The 17,705-nt window shown below is 42.1% G+C and overlaps 1 protein-coding gene across 3 annotated transcripts; it reads left to right on the top strand.

The window, feature by feature from the left end:
* On the top strand, positions 1,864–12,578 carry ASMT (acetylserotonin O-methyltransferase). 3 transcript variants are annotated; one of them, XM_021411585.1, is made up of 8 exons: positions 1,864–5,025; positions 6,950–7,124; positions 8,341–8,470; positions 9,127–9,195; positions 9,667–9,785; positions 10,508–10,648; positions 11,605–11,727; positions 11,972–12,578. In XM_021411585.1, the coding sequence occupies exons 1-8, from the start codon at positions 4,954–4,956 to the stop codon at positions 12,181–12,183; spliced, it is 1,041 nt and encodes a 346-aa protein (XP_021267260.1). In that variant the 5' UTR covers positions 1,864–4,953; the 3' UTR covers positions 12,184–12,578. The 3 variants fall into 3 exon arrangements, with proteins under 3 accessions (XP_021267260.1, XP_021267269.1, XP_021267279.1); XM_021411594.1 differs by having other exon boundaries at positions 1,864–5,972; XM_021411604.1 differs by having other exon boundaries at positions 11,605–11,731; positions 11,972–12,133.

The raw sequence follows: 17,705 nt of genomic DNA, 5'->3' as shown, positions 1-17,705 counted from the left end.
CACTAAGTGTCTGGAAGAGCAGCTTATTCAACAGAAACTGCTTCCTACACAAGCGAACGCTCCAAGTCCTGGTCTCTTGTTGTGGGGCTTTTCATTTGCTTACTGCCTGCCATAGTAATTTTGATAATTGGCAAGTCATATTGCCAGAAGTAATTGGGATGAATAAGAAGTGGTTACTAAAGCCATGACTATATCCATATTTTTTCTAATTGACTCTGCCTTTGAAAAGTAAGCTATTCAGTGGCCTAAAATAAAGGGATATGAGTGATTAGGTTGTGCTAATAAAATATTTCAAACGTTATGTGGAAATAGTGTCTTGAAAACTGTTGAGAGTAAATGATAATTATAACACTGGCTTCCAAGATAGCAAGCACAGGATTGTGTAGTCGATGACTGATCAGTGCTGTCTGGACATCGCACCAAGTGTCAGCTTTAGGGCAATTTTGAACATGTACAGGATCATGTAAGAGACTAGCAGCTGCTCGTGTTTGATAGCAGAGGTACAGGTATTAGGTAAGGCAGCAATTAAGCTGACTAGTTTGGTCTGTGCCTTAATTTATAAATGGGTAAGGAAAATCAACCACTGTTGTATTACTATACAGGTTAAATCTTTTTTTTCATTATGATTAAAAGAAAATATATGTATTGCCTGTGTCTGGTATGCTGCCTTTGAGGTTTGGTTGTAATCTGGCTACAACAGCCATTTCATTAAGCTTATGTTGTATTGTATGGACCTGGTCCTTCTCTGGCCTGATGAGCATGTTATTTGCAGAATCTCTCTTGCAGCATCACAATAAATTTGCAGAGCTGTGTCTAGAGTGTGTATAAAGCCACAAACTAGTTGCAGTTCTTCCTTCAGTATGGGGTATGCAGAAGCTATCCCATTGCTATCTTATGTTCCTACATGTAAGTATTATTTTATTGGTGTCAAAAGGAAGTGTACTAATATTTTTGTGTTGTACTTAATCTGATACCTGGCTGAAGGCCTGGTATGCATGGCCATTCCTTTTTTTTTTTTTTTCTAATCATAATACAAAAAGCGCACTGTACCAATTTTCCTCTTACATGCTGTATCCCCTGATATCATCTCCTGCTGTCTCACAGTACATTTGTAGATTAGCTTTGCCATAGGAGTAGGTACAACTTCTGGAAGTATAAAGCTGTTTGGCACATTTTTTAGTTGATAACTAATCTAGTCATGTGTGCAGTGTGGCAGCTGTGAAGTGAGCTCCACCTGGTCTGGGTCGGATGCTCAGGAGTGCCATCCTTGAAACAAGGATTTGTAGGACAAGGCTGAGGGTTAATGGTGTGGGGGTACTGCAGTCTGTCCAGCCAGAAGTCTCAACCTGCCCACCATCTGAGCAAGGGTTTATCACTTTGCAGGGATAGATCTTCCCTGCAGTTCTGTGCATGAAGTACTACTAGGAGTGTCCACTGCTCTCTGCCTTAACCTGGAAAGGGAAGGGCTGGCAATGTCTTTTACTTTTGCTGTCTGCCCTGAATGTTGATCACAAAGAGCATAAGGCTGTAACAAGCATTCAAGATGTGTCAGCAGGTGATAAGAGGGGTGCTTGTCCATGGGGAGACTTGCCACTGAAGCTCAGTTTAGAAGAAACAGATCACGTGTGACTTCAAAAGACCTTATTGCTCTCTTGAAATACCTGAAAGGTGATTGCAGTGAGAGCAGGGTTGGTCTCTTCTCACTGGTGACAGGACAAGGGGAAATGGCCTGAAGCTGCGCCAGGGGAGGTTTAGGTTGGATATCAGGAAAACTTCCTTCCAGAAAGGGTTGTTAAGCACTGGAACAGGCTCCCCAGGGAGGTGGTTGAGTCACCATCCCTGAATGTGTTTAAAAACTGTTTGGATGCAGTGCTCAGGGACATAATTTAGCAGTGGGTTGTTAGAGTTAGGGTAGTATGGTTAGGTTGTGGTTGGACTTGATGATCTTGAAGGTCTTTTCCAACCTGAGCAATTCTATGATTCTATCCTTATTGCTCATAAAGAAAGTTGCATGCATGAAAATACTGTCAGCTGTCATTTCTTGCCAGCAGGCATTAGTTTCATTTGAAATCTGCTTTATTCATTAATCATTTCTTTTAAGTGTTACACAAAAATGGTGTTTTGTTTTTCATCGTATTTGTCTGTAGTGTTGTCTAATTTATCACCAGAGCAGAAACCTGGAGGTAAAGTACTGGCTTTCGCCTGTGTGTGATCTAAGTGCTACGACAAAAACATTGATAGGAAAGCCACAGCAAGTTCATCTTCATGAATGCATTTTTAGCTTAAGAGGAGCTTAGGCTTTAAGCCCCAGTAACAATTTACTTGGAAGCAGCAACATGCTGTGTGTGGCTCTACATCAATCTTATGTGAGTTATCCGTAACCCTCCTCCCCTATATCTCGCTGCTGGTAGTAATCCCATTAGATGATTACATCTGGTGTCCTCAACAGACGGATTTAGTCAATTGAAAAAGTACTCCAGGTGGTTTAATCGACTGTGTGGTCATTTTATAACCAGAGCCACTTGTACCTACAGCTTTGCTGTAAGTGGAGTGGATCTATGGCCTGTTACAATGCTCTATCATTTGTGCACTTAACAATCTAGTTATTTAGTTAAAACTACAATCATTGAGAAGTTTGAAGAGTTTTCTTTTCCTGTGAAATTGTCTTTAGAATGGATCTGAGGAACTGGGGAGAATGGTTTTAGATTCAGTCAAGTGAATGAATTTTGCAGAATCATGATTACTTAGTGCATATGCAGTACCTAAATGGAAACTGTGATTGGTCACTATCTTTTGGGATGTGGGGATAGCTGGGGAAGATGCTTGGTTTTTGGTGTAGCTGTGTTATTGAAATCTGTTGTCCAGCTTTCCTTCAGGGAAGCACCTCTTGTTAAATGCAAGCTGCACAGATACAACAGTTAGTGGCAAGGAGGTATGGTTTGATCTGCAGTATTCACAATACAAAACAAGCAGAGCAGAATCTGACCTGTACAGACGCATCAAGCGAGGCAGTAACACTGTACTTGCAGGCTGTGTTGTCCAGGATGGTGAGCTCTAAGTGTTTGTACAGCTGGGGTGTGCTGTAAATTTTTTGTTTGGCTGAAGTGTTTTGGTAACACAAAACATCTTGTGTTGATAGAATATAGGAAACATAGACTGTTTCTGAGTTGTATAAAGAAGGGGAAAAGGCTGATAACCTACTTCAAGGGTTAGTTACAGTTAGCTAATTGTATGTTACTGTACTTTCATTACTGGCTAAAACAAATACAGTATCTTCTGGCTATAATGAAAAGAATGTAATAGAAAATATGGATTGTCAAAGGGATTACACAGTAGAAACTTTCAGTTATTAAAGTTTTACTGCATCTTCAGAGTGGCCAAAAGGAAAGCATAGGAAACTCTGAACTGGCCTGTTTCTTCTAAAAATGAGGTAGGATCAGAGGAAAAGCACTGAACTGACCTTCTGCAGTAGCAGATAAATACAACCCTAATTCCTAGGAAAGGAGAACATCAAAATGTTGTGTTGGGACAGTGCTGCAAGTGCACCTTTTTAAAGATCCACCAAGGTAAAATACACAGAATGTTGAGCTGCATTGTATTGCTCAGGTTTTGACTGTTAACCTTACTGCTGAAGCATGGAAAAAAAAAAAACAAGAACTGGAAAAGCATTATTCTGTAACACATTGCCATCGCCGTATCACCCAAGTCGTAGTCTGATTTAAGCCTACTGTGCCTGAAGGGTTACTAAATATGCAATGTAAAAACTGTGATTCTTTCCTTTCTGGAAAGGTCCTGCTCTTACCAGAGGGGTGCCTACAAATGCTGAGGGGATGATGACTGGCATTGACAAGGAACAAGGCGTAATGAACTGTGAGGCAGATGATGAATATGACATCCATTCCACATTTGTCATTTGGAGGTCATCTCATTGTCACCGGCAAAATACAGGAAAGCATAAAGACTAAATTTAGTTCCTTGTAGACTTTGCTTGAATGACAGCTGTCAGAGCAAGTTGGCCACCCTGACAAAGCAGGACAGCAGACAGGCTCTCGTAGCCTCTCCTTGGCCTTGCTGCTTCTGTACCTATGAATGGGGTGTTGTACCTCATGGCAGTTTGTAGACCTGTGCCCATCACAGCTCTTCTCAGGTCCCCTCTTGCCTGCTTTGTAGTAGTTATGCCAGTCTACTGGCATGGGAAAGCCTTGATGCACTGGGCACATTATTCGGATCTGAACAAGTCCCTGTTTCAGTGGGATCAAGGTAAATGCTGTGTGTGTGCTGCTACCTCATGGTGATCAATGGATGAGTAGAACTGGGGAGGTCAGATATGCCAGGCTTTGCCAGGAGGATGTCCAGACTACTATAAACAACTGGGTGGATACTTCTCCACTCATAACTCCTGAGAATGTCCCAACTTCACTTCTGAAGAAGCACGTCACCAAGTTGTCTTCTGTCCTCTGGTCACATTTCATTGGGCTTCCTACTCTAGGGATGTCTCCCAGCATCAAGACACCAGTGTGATAGGATAGAGCTGCTTTTGAAGAAGCCTAGAATAAGACTCGAGTTTGGTTTATGAACTGGTGCATTATACTGAGTTCAGGTTCCTTGTATTTGCTCTGTGGTGCGTTCTTCAGAGCTCATCTTTCCTCAAGACATCTTCAACTTTCAGTTGTTTCTGAAGTACCATTGTGTTAATTGACCACTGAACCAATGGTACAGCTTTAATCCTCACTGCTCCTTAGCCTTGTGCTTAATGATGAAAGATGCAGAGGAATAGTTGAAGCTGGCAACAAACCCTGCTGAAGCGAAATAACTTAGCTTATGTGTTTGTTAACTAAAGTGTTTCTCAGAAGCAATGAGATTAAGTGGATCAGCTGGTGTGCTGTGCCTAGTGGAAAGAAGCTTATTTAAATTGAGAGGAGCAGAGAATCTGTGCCTCAGTACTAAAGGAAGATGGACTCCACAGAAGACCTTGACTATCCTCAAATCATCTTTCAATACAGCAATGGATTTTTAGTCTCAAAGGTAAGAGCCGTAAATCAGTCTTGGATAGAAATCTTAAAAGCATACTGAAAGAAATACTGAAGGATCTCACCTTAGTTCCTTAATGTAAATCTTTGGAAAGAAAACTGTCTGAAACCATCCAACCACATGAACTGAAATCATCCTATCTACTTATCTAGCTGTGAAGGAAATTTGAAAAGACAAAAGTTTGAGAATTTTGGCTCCTGAGGTTAGAGTTAATGTTTATTGAGATCCTGCTGACCTCTGGGAGATTGGATGAGCAGATCTTGTCTCTGCTTGAAGCTTTAAAAGCACGGTGGTTTATAGCTGAGAGAGCTTGTCTGACTGCGTCAAATGACCAAGGCTCCTTACATCACAGGATTTCTTCTCATTTTTTTGTTTGGAGTTTGAGAATCAGAAGACTGCCTTGTGTTGCTGCCTTTCCCCTTTTCATACACAATAAATTGCAAGATTTTTCAAATATGTTCTGAGAGAGTTTCCTTCCTTCTCATAGGATTTTTCAGTGCATATATTGCAGAAGGCAATTTTTGGTAACTTCCATGTATTGCCACTTTTCAGGTGGAAGAAAGAGTCTAATATAATGACTTCAAAAAAGGTGGTCTTTTTCACATTTTTTTTTTCCAGATAGCATCTGATTAAGGCACAAGATTAGAATGAGTAGTTTCAATTTCATTAATACTTGCTGATGTTGTTTGTCTTTGCATGTGCAATGGGCAGAAAACACCTGTCTTCCAGCGAAGTGGAGTTTTTTTCTTCATTTACAACTCTAGTTATGTTTAAAACTCTAGTTGTCTGTCCTACCGTCTCCTGCTGCATCTCTAGCCAACATGGTCACAAAAGGAATACACTTCAGAGGTCTGCAAATGCTGCTGCATCCAAAGGCTCCTGAAGTACAGAACATTTAGTAAAGAGAGGAAAGAATGGATGTTGAGAGACCTTTTTGCTTGGTGAGAAATAAGATTGCCCAGCACTTTAAAAGCAATATGATGTTTTTGAAAAGCAATTTTAACTTTGGTTAAGCCATGCGGTTCTTACTGAGGGAAAAAGTAGCTTCCCATGGACTTTATCAAATCACTGTAGATACGGGCAGTCCAAAGAGCTGATGACTGAGTGCATGTTCTGGGGGCATTTATGTGGTCAGTGAAATAGGGTATCTATTATTTAGAAATTTGATGTTTACAGCTAAAGAAGGATATTTTTCTTGTGATGTGTAGTTATGTATGTTTATCTGTCTGAAGGCTTCGCTCTGAAGCTGGCACGCACACCTTCATTCTTTCTGAAAAGACAGCCTGTTTCTGTTGGCCAGAACAAGGCAGCGGTTTTGGCTGAGACAAAACTTCCTTCCCCAGGGAGTCTGCTGTAGCCATGGACTTCAGTCTCTGGAAATAAATCAGTCGTGTATGGTGGGCATTACCCAAAGAGGGTCCACAGAGTGGGATATCCACCCCTTCATTATAGCATATGTTAGATAATTAGCTGAAGGGGAAAAAATAAAAATGTAAAAATGAATGATGACCTTCTCCCAAATAAAACCAAACCAACAAAAAATAAAGCCAACAAACTCACAGTCCCGCCTTTGCTTAAGTTCTTCAGGCAAAAAGCAAGTGAGTCGTGTAAACATGTTCTGAAACTAAGGTAAGCCAGAAACATTCACAACCAAAGAACGGCTCTTAAGTATAAACTTTATGAGCCTAAAAAATTGATTGGGTTGGCCAGCAAAGGAAAAAAAAACTTAAAAAGTTTGCACTATAAGGAATCTATGATGTTATCAGTGCTTAGAGAATCTCTAGCTGGGCTTGTGTATATGAAATAATATATTTTTCAGGTGAAAATTATCTTATTATATTTTCTCCAACAAAGCAACTTTGGAAATGCAATTAGGCTTGGTGGTTTCTCCTGACCCCCCCCTTCCTCTCACTTCCAGGTAATGTTCACTGCCTGTGAGTTAGGAGTGTTTGATCTTCTGCTGGAGTCAGGACAACCTCTATCTTTAGATGTCATTGCTGCACGCTTGGGTACAAGCATCATGGGGATGGAAAGACTTCTGGATGCCTGCGTGGGACTGAAGCTTTTGGCAGTAGAGCTGAGACAAGAAGGAGGTAAAGAAGGCAGGTGAAGGGGAATCATAGAATGGTTGAGATTGGCAGGGACCTCTGAGTCCATCTGGCCCAGCCCCTCTCCAGCAGAGCAGGGTGCCCAGAGCAATGTCCAGGTGGCAGCTGGAGATCTCCCAGGAGGAGATTCTACAGCCTCTGGGCAGCCTGTGCCTGTGCTTTTTCACCTGCATAGCATGGAAGTGTTGCCTTGTGTTCAGAACTTCCTGTATTCCCGTTTGTGCCCATTGCCTCTTGTCCTGGCACTGAGCACCACAGAAGAGAGCCTGGCTCCATCTTCTTTGCACCCTTTGAAGGGTGGAAGGGAGAAACTAAAACTCTTAAAGCTCTGATGGCTTTGAAACTGAGGTGAAGTGTGAGGAAAGGTGATACCTAGTCTTAGGACAGTTACCATACCTGAAAGAAGAGATCATCTAAAAGCTAAGAGATCAGCTAAAAGAGAAGAAACAAATGTCAGCATGATTGAAGACATAAAGAAAATCCCAGGAGAAAGTTTCCATATCTCTTAGCTTCTTTGTGAAGAGCCTTAGATGACCTTGCACAGGATAAACTACCTCTGCAGAGCTTGTCTCGAGAGGTCTGATGCGTAGGCATGATTTTAAATTTTAAAACAAAACGTGAAGGTGACTTAAAAGCACATTTGTTTTCCTTGGGAGTTTTACTGTTGTGTGAAGGAGCTTGTTAGGTTTCTGTTCTGAACTGAGGGGTAACGTGAATTCTGCCTTGCCCTGGAGATTTTGAATCCATGTAGTCAAAAAAGGCTGTGCCCATCAGCCAGCTAGTGACAATGAACTGAGAAATGTTTGAGTCTGGCTGTGGCTCATGTTTTCTTTCCCTGTTTTGGGCTTACAGCAGATATCCTGTGAGTTCAGGGAGCTTCTTCTGGCAGCAGAAGCGTGTAGATAAATGATGAACCTTGCAAAATGTTCCTCTTGCTGTTCCTGAAAAGTTTGATTCTGAAGGAAACATAGGTATGTAGTGTTTACCCACATTGAATGGGACAATGCAGGTTTCACCAGCCCTCACCAACCTCAGAATACTATGCTATGTGTTACATTTAGAAGAACTGAGTGTAGAAGCAACATGTTTCTCTACTAGGACATACGCATATATTCTGATAATGTATACATATCATGCTGTACAATAGGCCTGGCAAGATGATATCATACATGTTAGTAAATGTATTTATTTCACCCCTTAGCCTTCTACAGAAACACAGACATTTCCAGTATCTACCTTACGAAGTCAAGTCCCAAGTCTCAGTATCATATTATGATGTATTACTCCAATACCGTCTACTTGTGCTGGCACTACCTGACTGATGCTGTGAGGTGAGGAGATGGATGTGGGTGTTGCGTGCTGTGTGTTGCAGGCTACTTTGCCGCATCTCCTCTCCATTCCTGGGAAGAGCACAATGAAGGTGTTGAATGGTTCCCAGAAAGTAAAAAACAGTTAAGATCTACTGCTTTTACTACTGCGTGTTTGTCCCTTTCTACTCCCATCTACTTCTGTCCCTTTCTACTCCCTTTCCTATGGTAGAGTAGGTCTAGAAATTGGACCTCTGTGTGTTTTGGTATTTGGGAAAACATTTGTTCATTGCAGTTGCTTTTATTTTTGGAGACATCAAAATAAATGATGAGCAGCAATGACTAAGGATACTTCTATTGCAAAGGCATAATAGAGTATCTCAGTAAGGGCTGGAGTCTCACTTATTCCAGTCTGCAACAAATGAACAAACTGGCAGTGCATGAAGATGGTGGTTGGTGATCATCACGCTAGTTTTGCACCTCTGCCTCAGATGTAGCTCCATGAAGAACAAGACATTCTTGTTGAAATATTTCACCATCTTTTGGGAGTGGCAGGTGGGGATGTCTTTACGTCCATGACACAGACATATAATCTATCTATCAGCTTCAGCCCCTGTGTGTGTTTGGAGTAAAGAAGAAATCCATGCTAATATGCTGCTTTTTTTTGGTTACTATTTTAGAGAAGGAAGAAATCAATATGAAAGAGCTTTTGGCATTTCATCTAAAGATCTTTTTGGAGCCATGTACAGGTATTAGTACATTAATAGAAATATATTTCTTATGGTAGGCAAAATTTTTTTTTTAATTATGGCTGAGTATTAATATGATGTGAGAATTCCATTCATTAGAAACATCATGTAGAGTTTTCCCTTCTCAGCAATATCCATTACTGGAACATTTGAATATTTTGAATAGGAATGTATAATTTCCTATTGTGAAAAACAAATCACAGGTCTCTCTGAAGCTCAAGAATTAGCAGTAATATGCTCGTTGACTTCGCTAGCTTTAATTCCCTATTCAAGTGCATCAGTGCATAGCTGTTCCTTTCTCCTGCAGTAAGACTCAAGCTAGGTTTATGTGCAAAGGGAAGGTATTGGTTGCAAATAAAATGAGATATTAATGATTAAGCTAAAATTCTTAATAATAATTCTATGATAAGAGTCACTAAGAATACTGTGAGTTATGTTTCTGAGTTACATTTCTACATGCTGTGTTACTAGATCAGAAGAAGAAATGCTAAAGTTCTTGGCTGGCCAGAACTCAATCTGGAGTATATGTGGCAGAGATGTACTTACTGCATTTGACCTTTCCCCTTTCACACGGATTTATGACCTGGGAGGTGAGCATCAGTAGATCTTCAAAAAGCCTCTGGATTGTTGCTTTTCCAAGCTTTGGGGGGGGAAAAACAAAACAAAACAAAAAACCCACACATACAGAAGAGCACCTCCTATTTTATATCATGGGCAATGCAATGGAAAGAAGGATATATCTCAATCTTGTCAGCATCAAAGGGAGCATTTTCTCATGGATGCATTTAAAAAAAAATAGAAAAGTGATGCGAGTACTAGGAAGCTGAAGTTTTTGTCTACAGATTCTCACGTGTGTATAGTGGTTCATCTCCTTGTTTATGTGTCAGACTTGCTATTTTCTATTTTCTTGCTTGATATGTTCTTCCTGTGCCAGACTCTTTCCCCTACAGTCAGTGCTGTTATGTTGAGACTGCCTGCACTCCCTTCCTGCATTGCTGCTGAGCACTGCTGAGATTCATGGAACCTGTCAGGATCCCTTACTCCTCCATTCTTCCTTTAGCAGCTCTGTTTTTCACTTCCTTTTACAATTCACCGCTGTCTGAGGTGCTGTGTAAGTGATGTAAGAGCTGGAGCTGACCCTGCAGGCCTGAGTGGCCACTCCTGTCCTTCCTCTTCTATTTCTGTGGCACTTGAGAATAAACATACGCCATCAGGCGCCATGGAGCTGGATGCACCACTGCTGACATTGCTTTACAGTAGCAGTGCAGAGGTGGTTTTGTTTCAACACTGATCTTCTTTTCTCCTCACAAAGGAGGTGGAGGAGCTTTGGCCCAAGAATGTGTTTCCTTGTACCCAAATTGCACGGTCACAATTTATGACCTGCCCAAAGTTGTACAAGTGGCCAAAGAGCAATTGGTTCCCCCGGAGGAGCGACGGATTGCCTTCCACGAAGGTAGGTGCAGATGTCTCTGTGTGCAGGTGATGGTGGTGGTGGTGTGATGTAGGCCTGAGGGGTTTGTGGTGGGCAGGGGTTATTTGCTGGTTGCTCACCAGAGAGGCTGGTGATCAAAAGTGCCCTTGTTCAATGTTGCCTTGAGTGAGTCACTTATCCAGACAATGAAGAAGTACTGACAGCCAAAGCTGGTGTGCAGAGCAGCTTAAATACCTCTGAGCACTCGACAAAGTAAATCTGTTAGGGTTGTATTGTCACAGCTTTTTAACAGCTGCCATGCTGTGTTGCAAGTTTCCTAATATTCCTGTGTCTCCTATGCAGACCTCATGGCAGATGCATGGAACACCAGACTTGCTCTGAGCAAGGGGTTTTCCACCTCTGGTTGTGATCGCTAGACTTCTGTCATATTTCAGACTTTGAATAGGGATGTGCTAACCCACATTCTTCTTACCCAGTCCTCAGATAGTCTTTGTACCATCTGTGATGAAAAATGAGTGTAGGGACGCCTTGTTTTCAATGTCTTCAAAATTCATTATTGGAAGGACTTAATATTGCTTGAAGTTCTTGAGAGAGGAAAGAAGCTTTTGAGGAAGGGAAGAAGTACATAAAAGCAAAGATGAAGAAACAGAGGAATGGCTATGTGTATAGTGATGCAAAGAACTGGGAATGGTGATGAGAAAGTAAGATGTGAAGAGAAAAATATGAATGCAGTACATCACATGCTGAATAAAAGGCATGACCATGAAACTAGTGTTAGGAGGTGCAAAATGTGTGGGTTTTTTCTTTATGGATTTATGGTGTGGCTCCCTTATTACTGGATAACTCTGTTGAGGTCTGATGTGGGTCGTGGACCTGGCAAGCCCGGAGTCCTTAGAACTGAAGAGAGCAAAAGATACTTGCTTAACCTCCTCTTCGTCTTGGGAGTTTGGGGTAGAACATGTATTCTTGCTTTACAGGAGACTTTTTTAAAGATTCAATCCCTGAGGCTGACCTCTACATTTTATCCAAGATACTGCATGATTGGGATGATGAGAAATGCGGGCAGCTGCTGGCAGAAGTATATAAAGCCTGCAGACCTGGTAGGTATGTGAGCTTTGGGGAAAAAAAGGGAGACTCCTACCCATCAGTTACATGGAGCACACAGCTTCAGCACCAGGGTAGCTGAGCAGTGGCATGCTCCCTTCTAGTCTTCTGTAATGGTAAAATAGGACTGAGCTGAGAGGCTGCTGCTTCTGGAAAGAACAGGATAGGATCTGGTCTAACAACTCAGCTGAAAAATATCCCATCTTCTCAGGGTTTTCATAACAATCTTTGTTCGACCAGGTGGTGGAGTGCTGCTGGTTGAATCGCTCCTGAGAGAAGATAGAAGTGGACCTGTGGAAACCCAGCTGTATTCACTGAACATGTTGGTGCAGACAGAAGGAAAGGAGCGAACAGCAGCAGAGTACAGCGAGCTCCTTGGAGCAGCTGGCTTCAGGGAGGTTCGAGTCAGGAGAACTGGAAAACTCTATGATGCTGTTCTGGGGAGGAAATGATACTATCTTCTTTTCTCCATATGTACTTAGTAATATAGAATAATGTGATATTCTTTTCCTAGAGGGCTTTTATATGTGTAGCTTTTACTGAAGGCAATCAACTTTTCTGTTAGCTGATACGTTGTCAGGAGAATCATTAATAATACACTTTCAGTGTGGGTAGGTTGTGAATTCAGCAGCCTGACTAGGACTTGCCTTTGGATCTGAATAGCGGAGAGAGAAATCGATACCTGTTCCACAATAAATTACCCATGAAAGAAATATGCGGTGTTGCTGCTGACCACTTTACATATCTTTTTTCTTCTTTTCTATTTTTATTTTAACGGAGTACCTGACAAAATCAAAGCTGAATTTTCACTTGGATTCCTGCAAAATAAAACTGACCGCTGTACTGAGCTCTGTTATATGCTGTTTTTGTTCCCTTGGAACCAATGTAGTTTAAGCTAACTATATTGTCTCCTTGTGGTTTATCTTGTCTGAGTTTTGAGAGAAAATCTCTATCAGCTTCGGTGATTTTTAGCATGTAAAATGACTTTTTTTTTTTTAATTTCCTCTGGATTTGGGTTGAAGTTGAGAGAGAAAATTTTGTAGTCATGCATGATGATTAGCTAAAGCCTGGTAATGTTCTTTTCTGAGGGAGTGGTGAGGTGCTGAAGGAGGTTGCCCAGAGAGGTTGTGTTTGCTCTGATTCTGGAGGTGTTTAAGACCAGACTGGATGCTTTTCCATTTCCATGATTTTTTTTTTTAGACTGCCTAGATGGTAGCCACATCATCACGTTCCCTGAATGTTATTTTTAGCATCTTACTCACCCATTTCTTTCAGCATGGTTTTCAACAGTCCATTGTATCGTTCCAAGAAGCCCTGGGCAATCTGATCTGGTACTTGATATAGCAGCTGGCAGTTCTGACTGTGGCAGGGGGGATGGGAACTTTATGATCCTTGAGGTCCCTTCCAACCCAAGCCATTCTATGGCAGCTGGGAGAGAGAATGGTGCAGCCTTAGCATTTAGCTGCACACTTGATAAGTCTTAAAGAATTAGCAGGAGGCAATCAGTAAAATCATTTGGTCAAGCATTAGCTGCAATAACCCACCCAGTTTTTGGAAGCAGAAATACAGATTGCTTGAGTGAAAATCATTTGGAAAAGGCAGAAGGTCACTCTGCTGATGCAGCGTGAGCACTCGTTCTGTTGCACATAAAACTGGAGACTGAGATGGTCATCTCAGTAGCCCCCTACATGCCCTCACTCTCCCTTGGCTGTAGGTAGAGTATGGAGAGGCTCCCCTCAGTGGAGAAAAGCTGGCCTTTTGTCTTGGTCGATGGTATGTACAAAATCAAATCACAAGGATATTATGGGGTCCTTCTCATTCTTAGGAAAACAAAAAAAAACAACAGGGCCCAGTTCATGAGCCCCTGTGTGGGCATTGTATTTAGTCCAAGTAGGATCTTGCCCTGTAGATACCCACAGGTTCCTGGAGGAGGTGGGACAAGAGGCTGTGGGGAGTTCCCTCACAAGCTGCAGCCACTGTGCAGCGTTCCCCACCTGTGAGTTCTGCAGCACGAAGGTGACTTTGCCAGGAGCTGCTGCCTGTGAGTAATTTGTTCTGAGTGCTCGCTGGCGAGACAGAGCGAGGTGCCATGTCCTGCAGCAAGCAGGCACACACACAAAGTAACAAAACGAGGCCAACCAAGCAGCCAGCGGGGGTGTGTGGGGCTGACTCAGGTCTTTGCTGATATCCCCATCACCATCTTAAAAGTAGAACAGTACAGAGAGATGTTCTTGCTTATTGGACTGCTTTGGTAAGGGCAGTTTCATGCTGAAAAGTAGCCTGAAGGATATGGTGGTCTCTGTGAATTAATTACCTTTGTAAGTGAATGAATGAAGGAGCTAAGAGTGAGCCCTCTGCAGTTTTTACCAAGGAAAAGTTAATGTACTCTTGAATGAGCAGCACAGCAAAAATGGCCAATGATGTATGCCTGGGAGGTCAAAAGTCCTGCCTATGCTTTCTTTTGTATGTTTTCCCCAATAAAGTTGCCTGCCCATGTGCTCCTTGTTGCTCAAGTGGCTGCACTGTTACCTGCACCAGTAGGTAGGCCAGTTGTGTTTCGTGTGCTGCTGTATGTAAAGTGGTGCATCCTGCAACCTTGGTGAATCAGAATTCCTCACAGCTGATGTCAGCAGTAGTCCTGCCTTTCACCTGAGGGGAAAAAAAAAGAAGCAAGAGCAGGCTATTTCAATTTCTCAAAACAAATTCTTTAGATGGAGTACTTCTGCAATGAGTTGACTCATGACATGTTCTACATATCAGGAACTTACTACTTAGTAGCTTGGAGGTAACATGAATAGGCAAGATGCTCACCTGATTCTAAAGTGCTTTTTTGCTCTACCAAGGTTCAAATATACTGAGTATTTACAGAACAGGGTTGATCTATTGTTACCTTGAATGCACATGAGAATGAGTATTGATAATGACAATATCAGTATCCTGAAGTTGTCAAATAAAAATCCATATTCATCTTTAGAAATGTGGAGCTTTAAAACTACAAAGTAATGTAATTACAGGACTTGTTTCCTTTGGGCTATTTCTACTTAGTTTTGATTTTCCTACTCCTTTTCTGTCTCCTGCCCTTTCCACTATGGTGTGTTCAGCTTCCTCTTCCTTCCCAGTCTCTCTTCTCTTCCGTGTGCTTTTGTCTTTTGCTCATCCTTTACTCTTTCCTTCCACAGTCAAGGAGAGAGAGTTGCCTTATTCATATTGAACGAGTCAGTACTAGGGAAGGCCCAGCTTAAGACCTACCTCGACCAAACAGAGCTATAGGTGGTCTCATCAGAGCCTCTTCCCTTTCTTTTATTTTTTCTCCTTTTACTAAATAACAGACTGTGAAGACAGCCTTCTCTCCACATGAGGAACACATGCTCAGAAGGACCAAGTTGCTTCCTTTGGTCATGAGGATGTTGCTGTGTGAGGAGCAGCAACTCTTGGCAGGGCTTCTGCTCACCTTGCTGGCAGATACCAAAGAGAACCTGCCTTTGCAGGAATTTTCTGTGTAGTAATTACTTTGCTGTATGCAGGCAAATGAAAATGCTTTTCTCTATGGCTTCCATGCTCCAGTGGGCATTTCTAGTGACACCTTGTCATATTTGGGGTTTTGCAACTGTTTTTTGCTTGTTGGACATTGTAATGTTGACAAAGATCATACAAGAATAAAGTGATGGTAGGCTGGAGTTGTCCAAGCAACTGCCTTTTGTGCTTTGGTTAATGGATACATAATGCAAGCAGTTCCCAAATTCAAGGCCCTTTCATGGTGCTACATCAGGAGGTTTTCTATTTGATGTAGATGGCTTTTTTCAACAAGGTTCTTTTCCTCCTCTCATGGGGTTTCTAGATGAGTAGTCCGAGATTAATTTTCTAGCTCTCAATATGACTTAGGAGTAATGAATGAAACCTGGCCAAAATGGGGTGAATCAGCAGGAGCAGAACAAGGAGGGTCTTGAATGCATTGGGCAGGAGATGCAATTCCCAGGCTGAGATGGCTGTGGCCAGTGGGGCTGGGAGAGTGTTACTGCCCAGAGATCACTCTGTTTGGTGGGACAGAAGTGTCCCGCAGGGCTGCTGCTCTTGGTCAGTGTTTAGATGTGAGGTGACAGTGAAAGGGTAATCATAAAATATGATCAAAATTAAGAAAATGTGTGTATAGCAATGTTAAATGTAACATTATTTTTGTTATTTTAACTTCTTTTTGTCTGCTGAAGTAATCTTTCCTTTTCCAATGGCAATTAGGTAATAATAGTTCAACTTGTAAGACTTCACTAAGAGCAAATGAGGTTGTTTCCTGACTCTGCATCAGAGAGGTGTTACTTTCTCCCATAACAGTGGTGCCTAATGATTCAGTGTATTGAGCTTACACGGCAAGGTCATAGTAGCAGGGGGCTGCAGGACTTTCCTCTGTGAGCAGAGCCCAGCAGTGCCCCACATCAGAGCAGAGCAGCTCCAGCTGCTCCAGAGGGACCTGCTGCTGCCAGAGCTGCACCGTGAGCATCACCAGGTGTGCTCTGGGAGAGGGATTTAAGGAAGGGAAACAGCAGCCAGGAGAGAGGGGGGAGAGATGGGAGAGAAGTGGCCCTGAAGGCACTGAGGTCAGTGAGGATAGAAATTAGTAAGCCATCTCCCTGTCCTTATCTCAATACACGATATTTTTAAATCATATTTTCTCCTCATTTGAGAAGGACAAGAAAGAGAGCAGTGTTGTGGAGCTCAGCTGCCCATTGGTCTTAAAATTCTGCACTCCCGTTAATTTTGCAAGGTTCTGCTTCTGATCTACAGTGCTTGTTATCAGTATATTTTGAGAAACTGCAATGTGAAAAGAGCTCGATAGATTTCTCTTGCTGCCTATTATCCCATGCCTAAATTCCACATCACAACAAAGACCCTGAAAGCATTCAAGTTGGTTGAAGAAAGACACCCCAGGATTGTAAAGGATTTGCTGGTAGCCACAGGTCTTTGAGAAGCACGGTTGCATCTGTCCACCAGGTGTCCTGGGCTGCTCGTACTGCTAGAAGCATGCGTGTGTTTTTCTCTACAGATAACATATGTTTATGCTCTCTAATGATCTCGCCCTTCAAAAAACACCTTATTGTAAATCATCCATGCTTGGAACAAACTCTCAGTGATGATCAATGATGTAAGTGGTAAAAGCTTCCATACAGCAATATGAAATGGTATAAGTTTTAGGAGAGTGCCAAGGTGAATTACTGCTATGTGTTAACGGCCTTATCTTCATGAATGTCAAACTTTATACAAAAGGGAAGATGCTGACTGGAATGTTATCTCTTTCATGTCACGTGCTGATATGCAGACCTTATTATTTCCAAGAAGGAGAGGCTGATCCATTAAGTATGAAATGTCCTCTGTGATAACCTGTAAATGGGAAGATCACATGCCATTAAGCATACCTTAACAGCATTGCGACTGGGAAGACCATACCATTTGTTTTCCAGCGGGTGTTTTAAAATAACAATTGATAAAATAATGCTCTTGAGAAGGCAGGAAATACCAGCTGGTGGAAACAGCTGGTTCCTCTGCTGTGGGCGTATATTAGTAAGCAAAACATTTTGTAAGCCAGTTGGTTAGAGGGGTTCATTTGTTATTGTAGAGCAAATTGATTAGTTTCAGAAACGTGTGATCACAGTGTTTCTATTCTAGAAAAAATTCTGCAGCTACCCGCATCTCTAAAGAACGACTCTGATGCAAAACTTAAATTTATCGTTGTGGAAAATGAATGTGTCTTGTGTAACGTACCTTGTGGTTTAATGATACAGTCACACTGAAGTGAAAACCACACTTTACAAGAGGTTTGGTGTTCTGCACACCTCTAGGTTGTGTTCCCCTCCCATAACCTGGCATTTGGAAAGCTGGAGCCCCAATTTGTCCTGGCTGCAGGCTTGGCCTGCCCCAGGGGTACAGCATAGAGATAAGGGAAGAAAACCTGAAAATTCGGGAAATCCTCAGAGCAAGTAGCTCC

Source organism: Numida meleagris, chromosome 1, assembly GCF_002078875.1.
Source record: "Numida meleagris isolate 19003 breed g44 Domestic line chromosome 1, NumMel1.0, whole genome shotgun sequence".
Lineage (NCBI taxonomy): Eukaryota > Metazoa > Chordata > Aves > Galliformes > Numididae > Numida > Numida meleagris.
The sequence above is the reverse complement of the archived record's forward strand: the minus strand, read 5'-3'. Positions and strand labels throughout refer to the sequence as shown.

Excerpts from the sequence above, each read along its gene's own strand:
- ASMT (XM_021411585.1), top strand. The coding sequence starts at position 4,954 with ATGGACTCCACAGAAGACCTTGACTATCCTCAAATCATCTTTCAATAC. Across the intron at positions 7,125-8,340 it reads AGAGCTGAGACAAGAAGGAG|CCTTCTACAGAAACACAGAC; the intron begins GTAAAGAAGGCA and ends TTCACCCCTTAG. Across the intron at positions 9,196-9,666 it reads CTTTTTGGAGCCATGTACAG|ATCAGAAGAAGAAATGCTAA; the intron begins GTATTAGTACAT and ends CTGTGTTACTAG.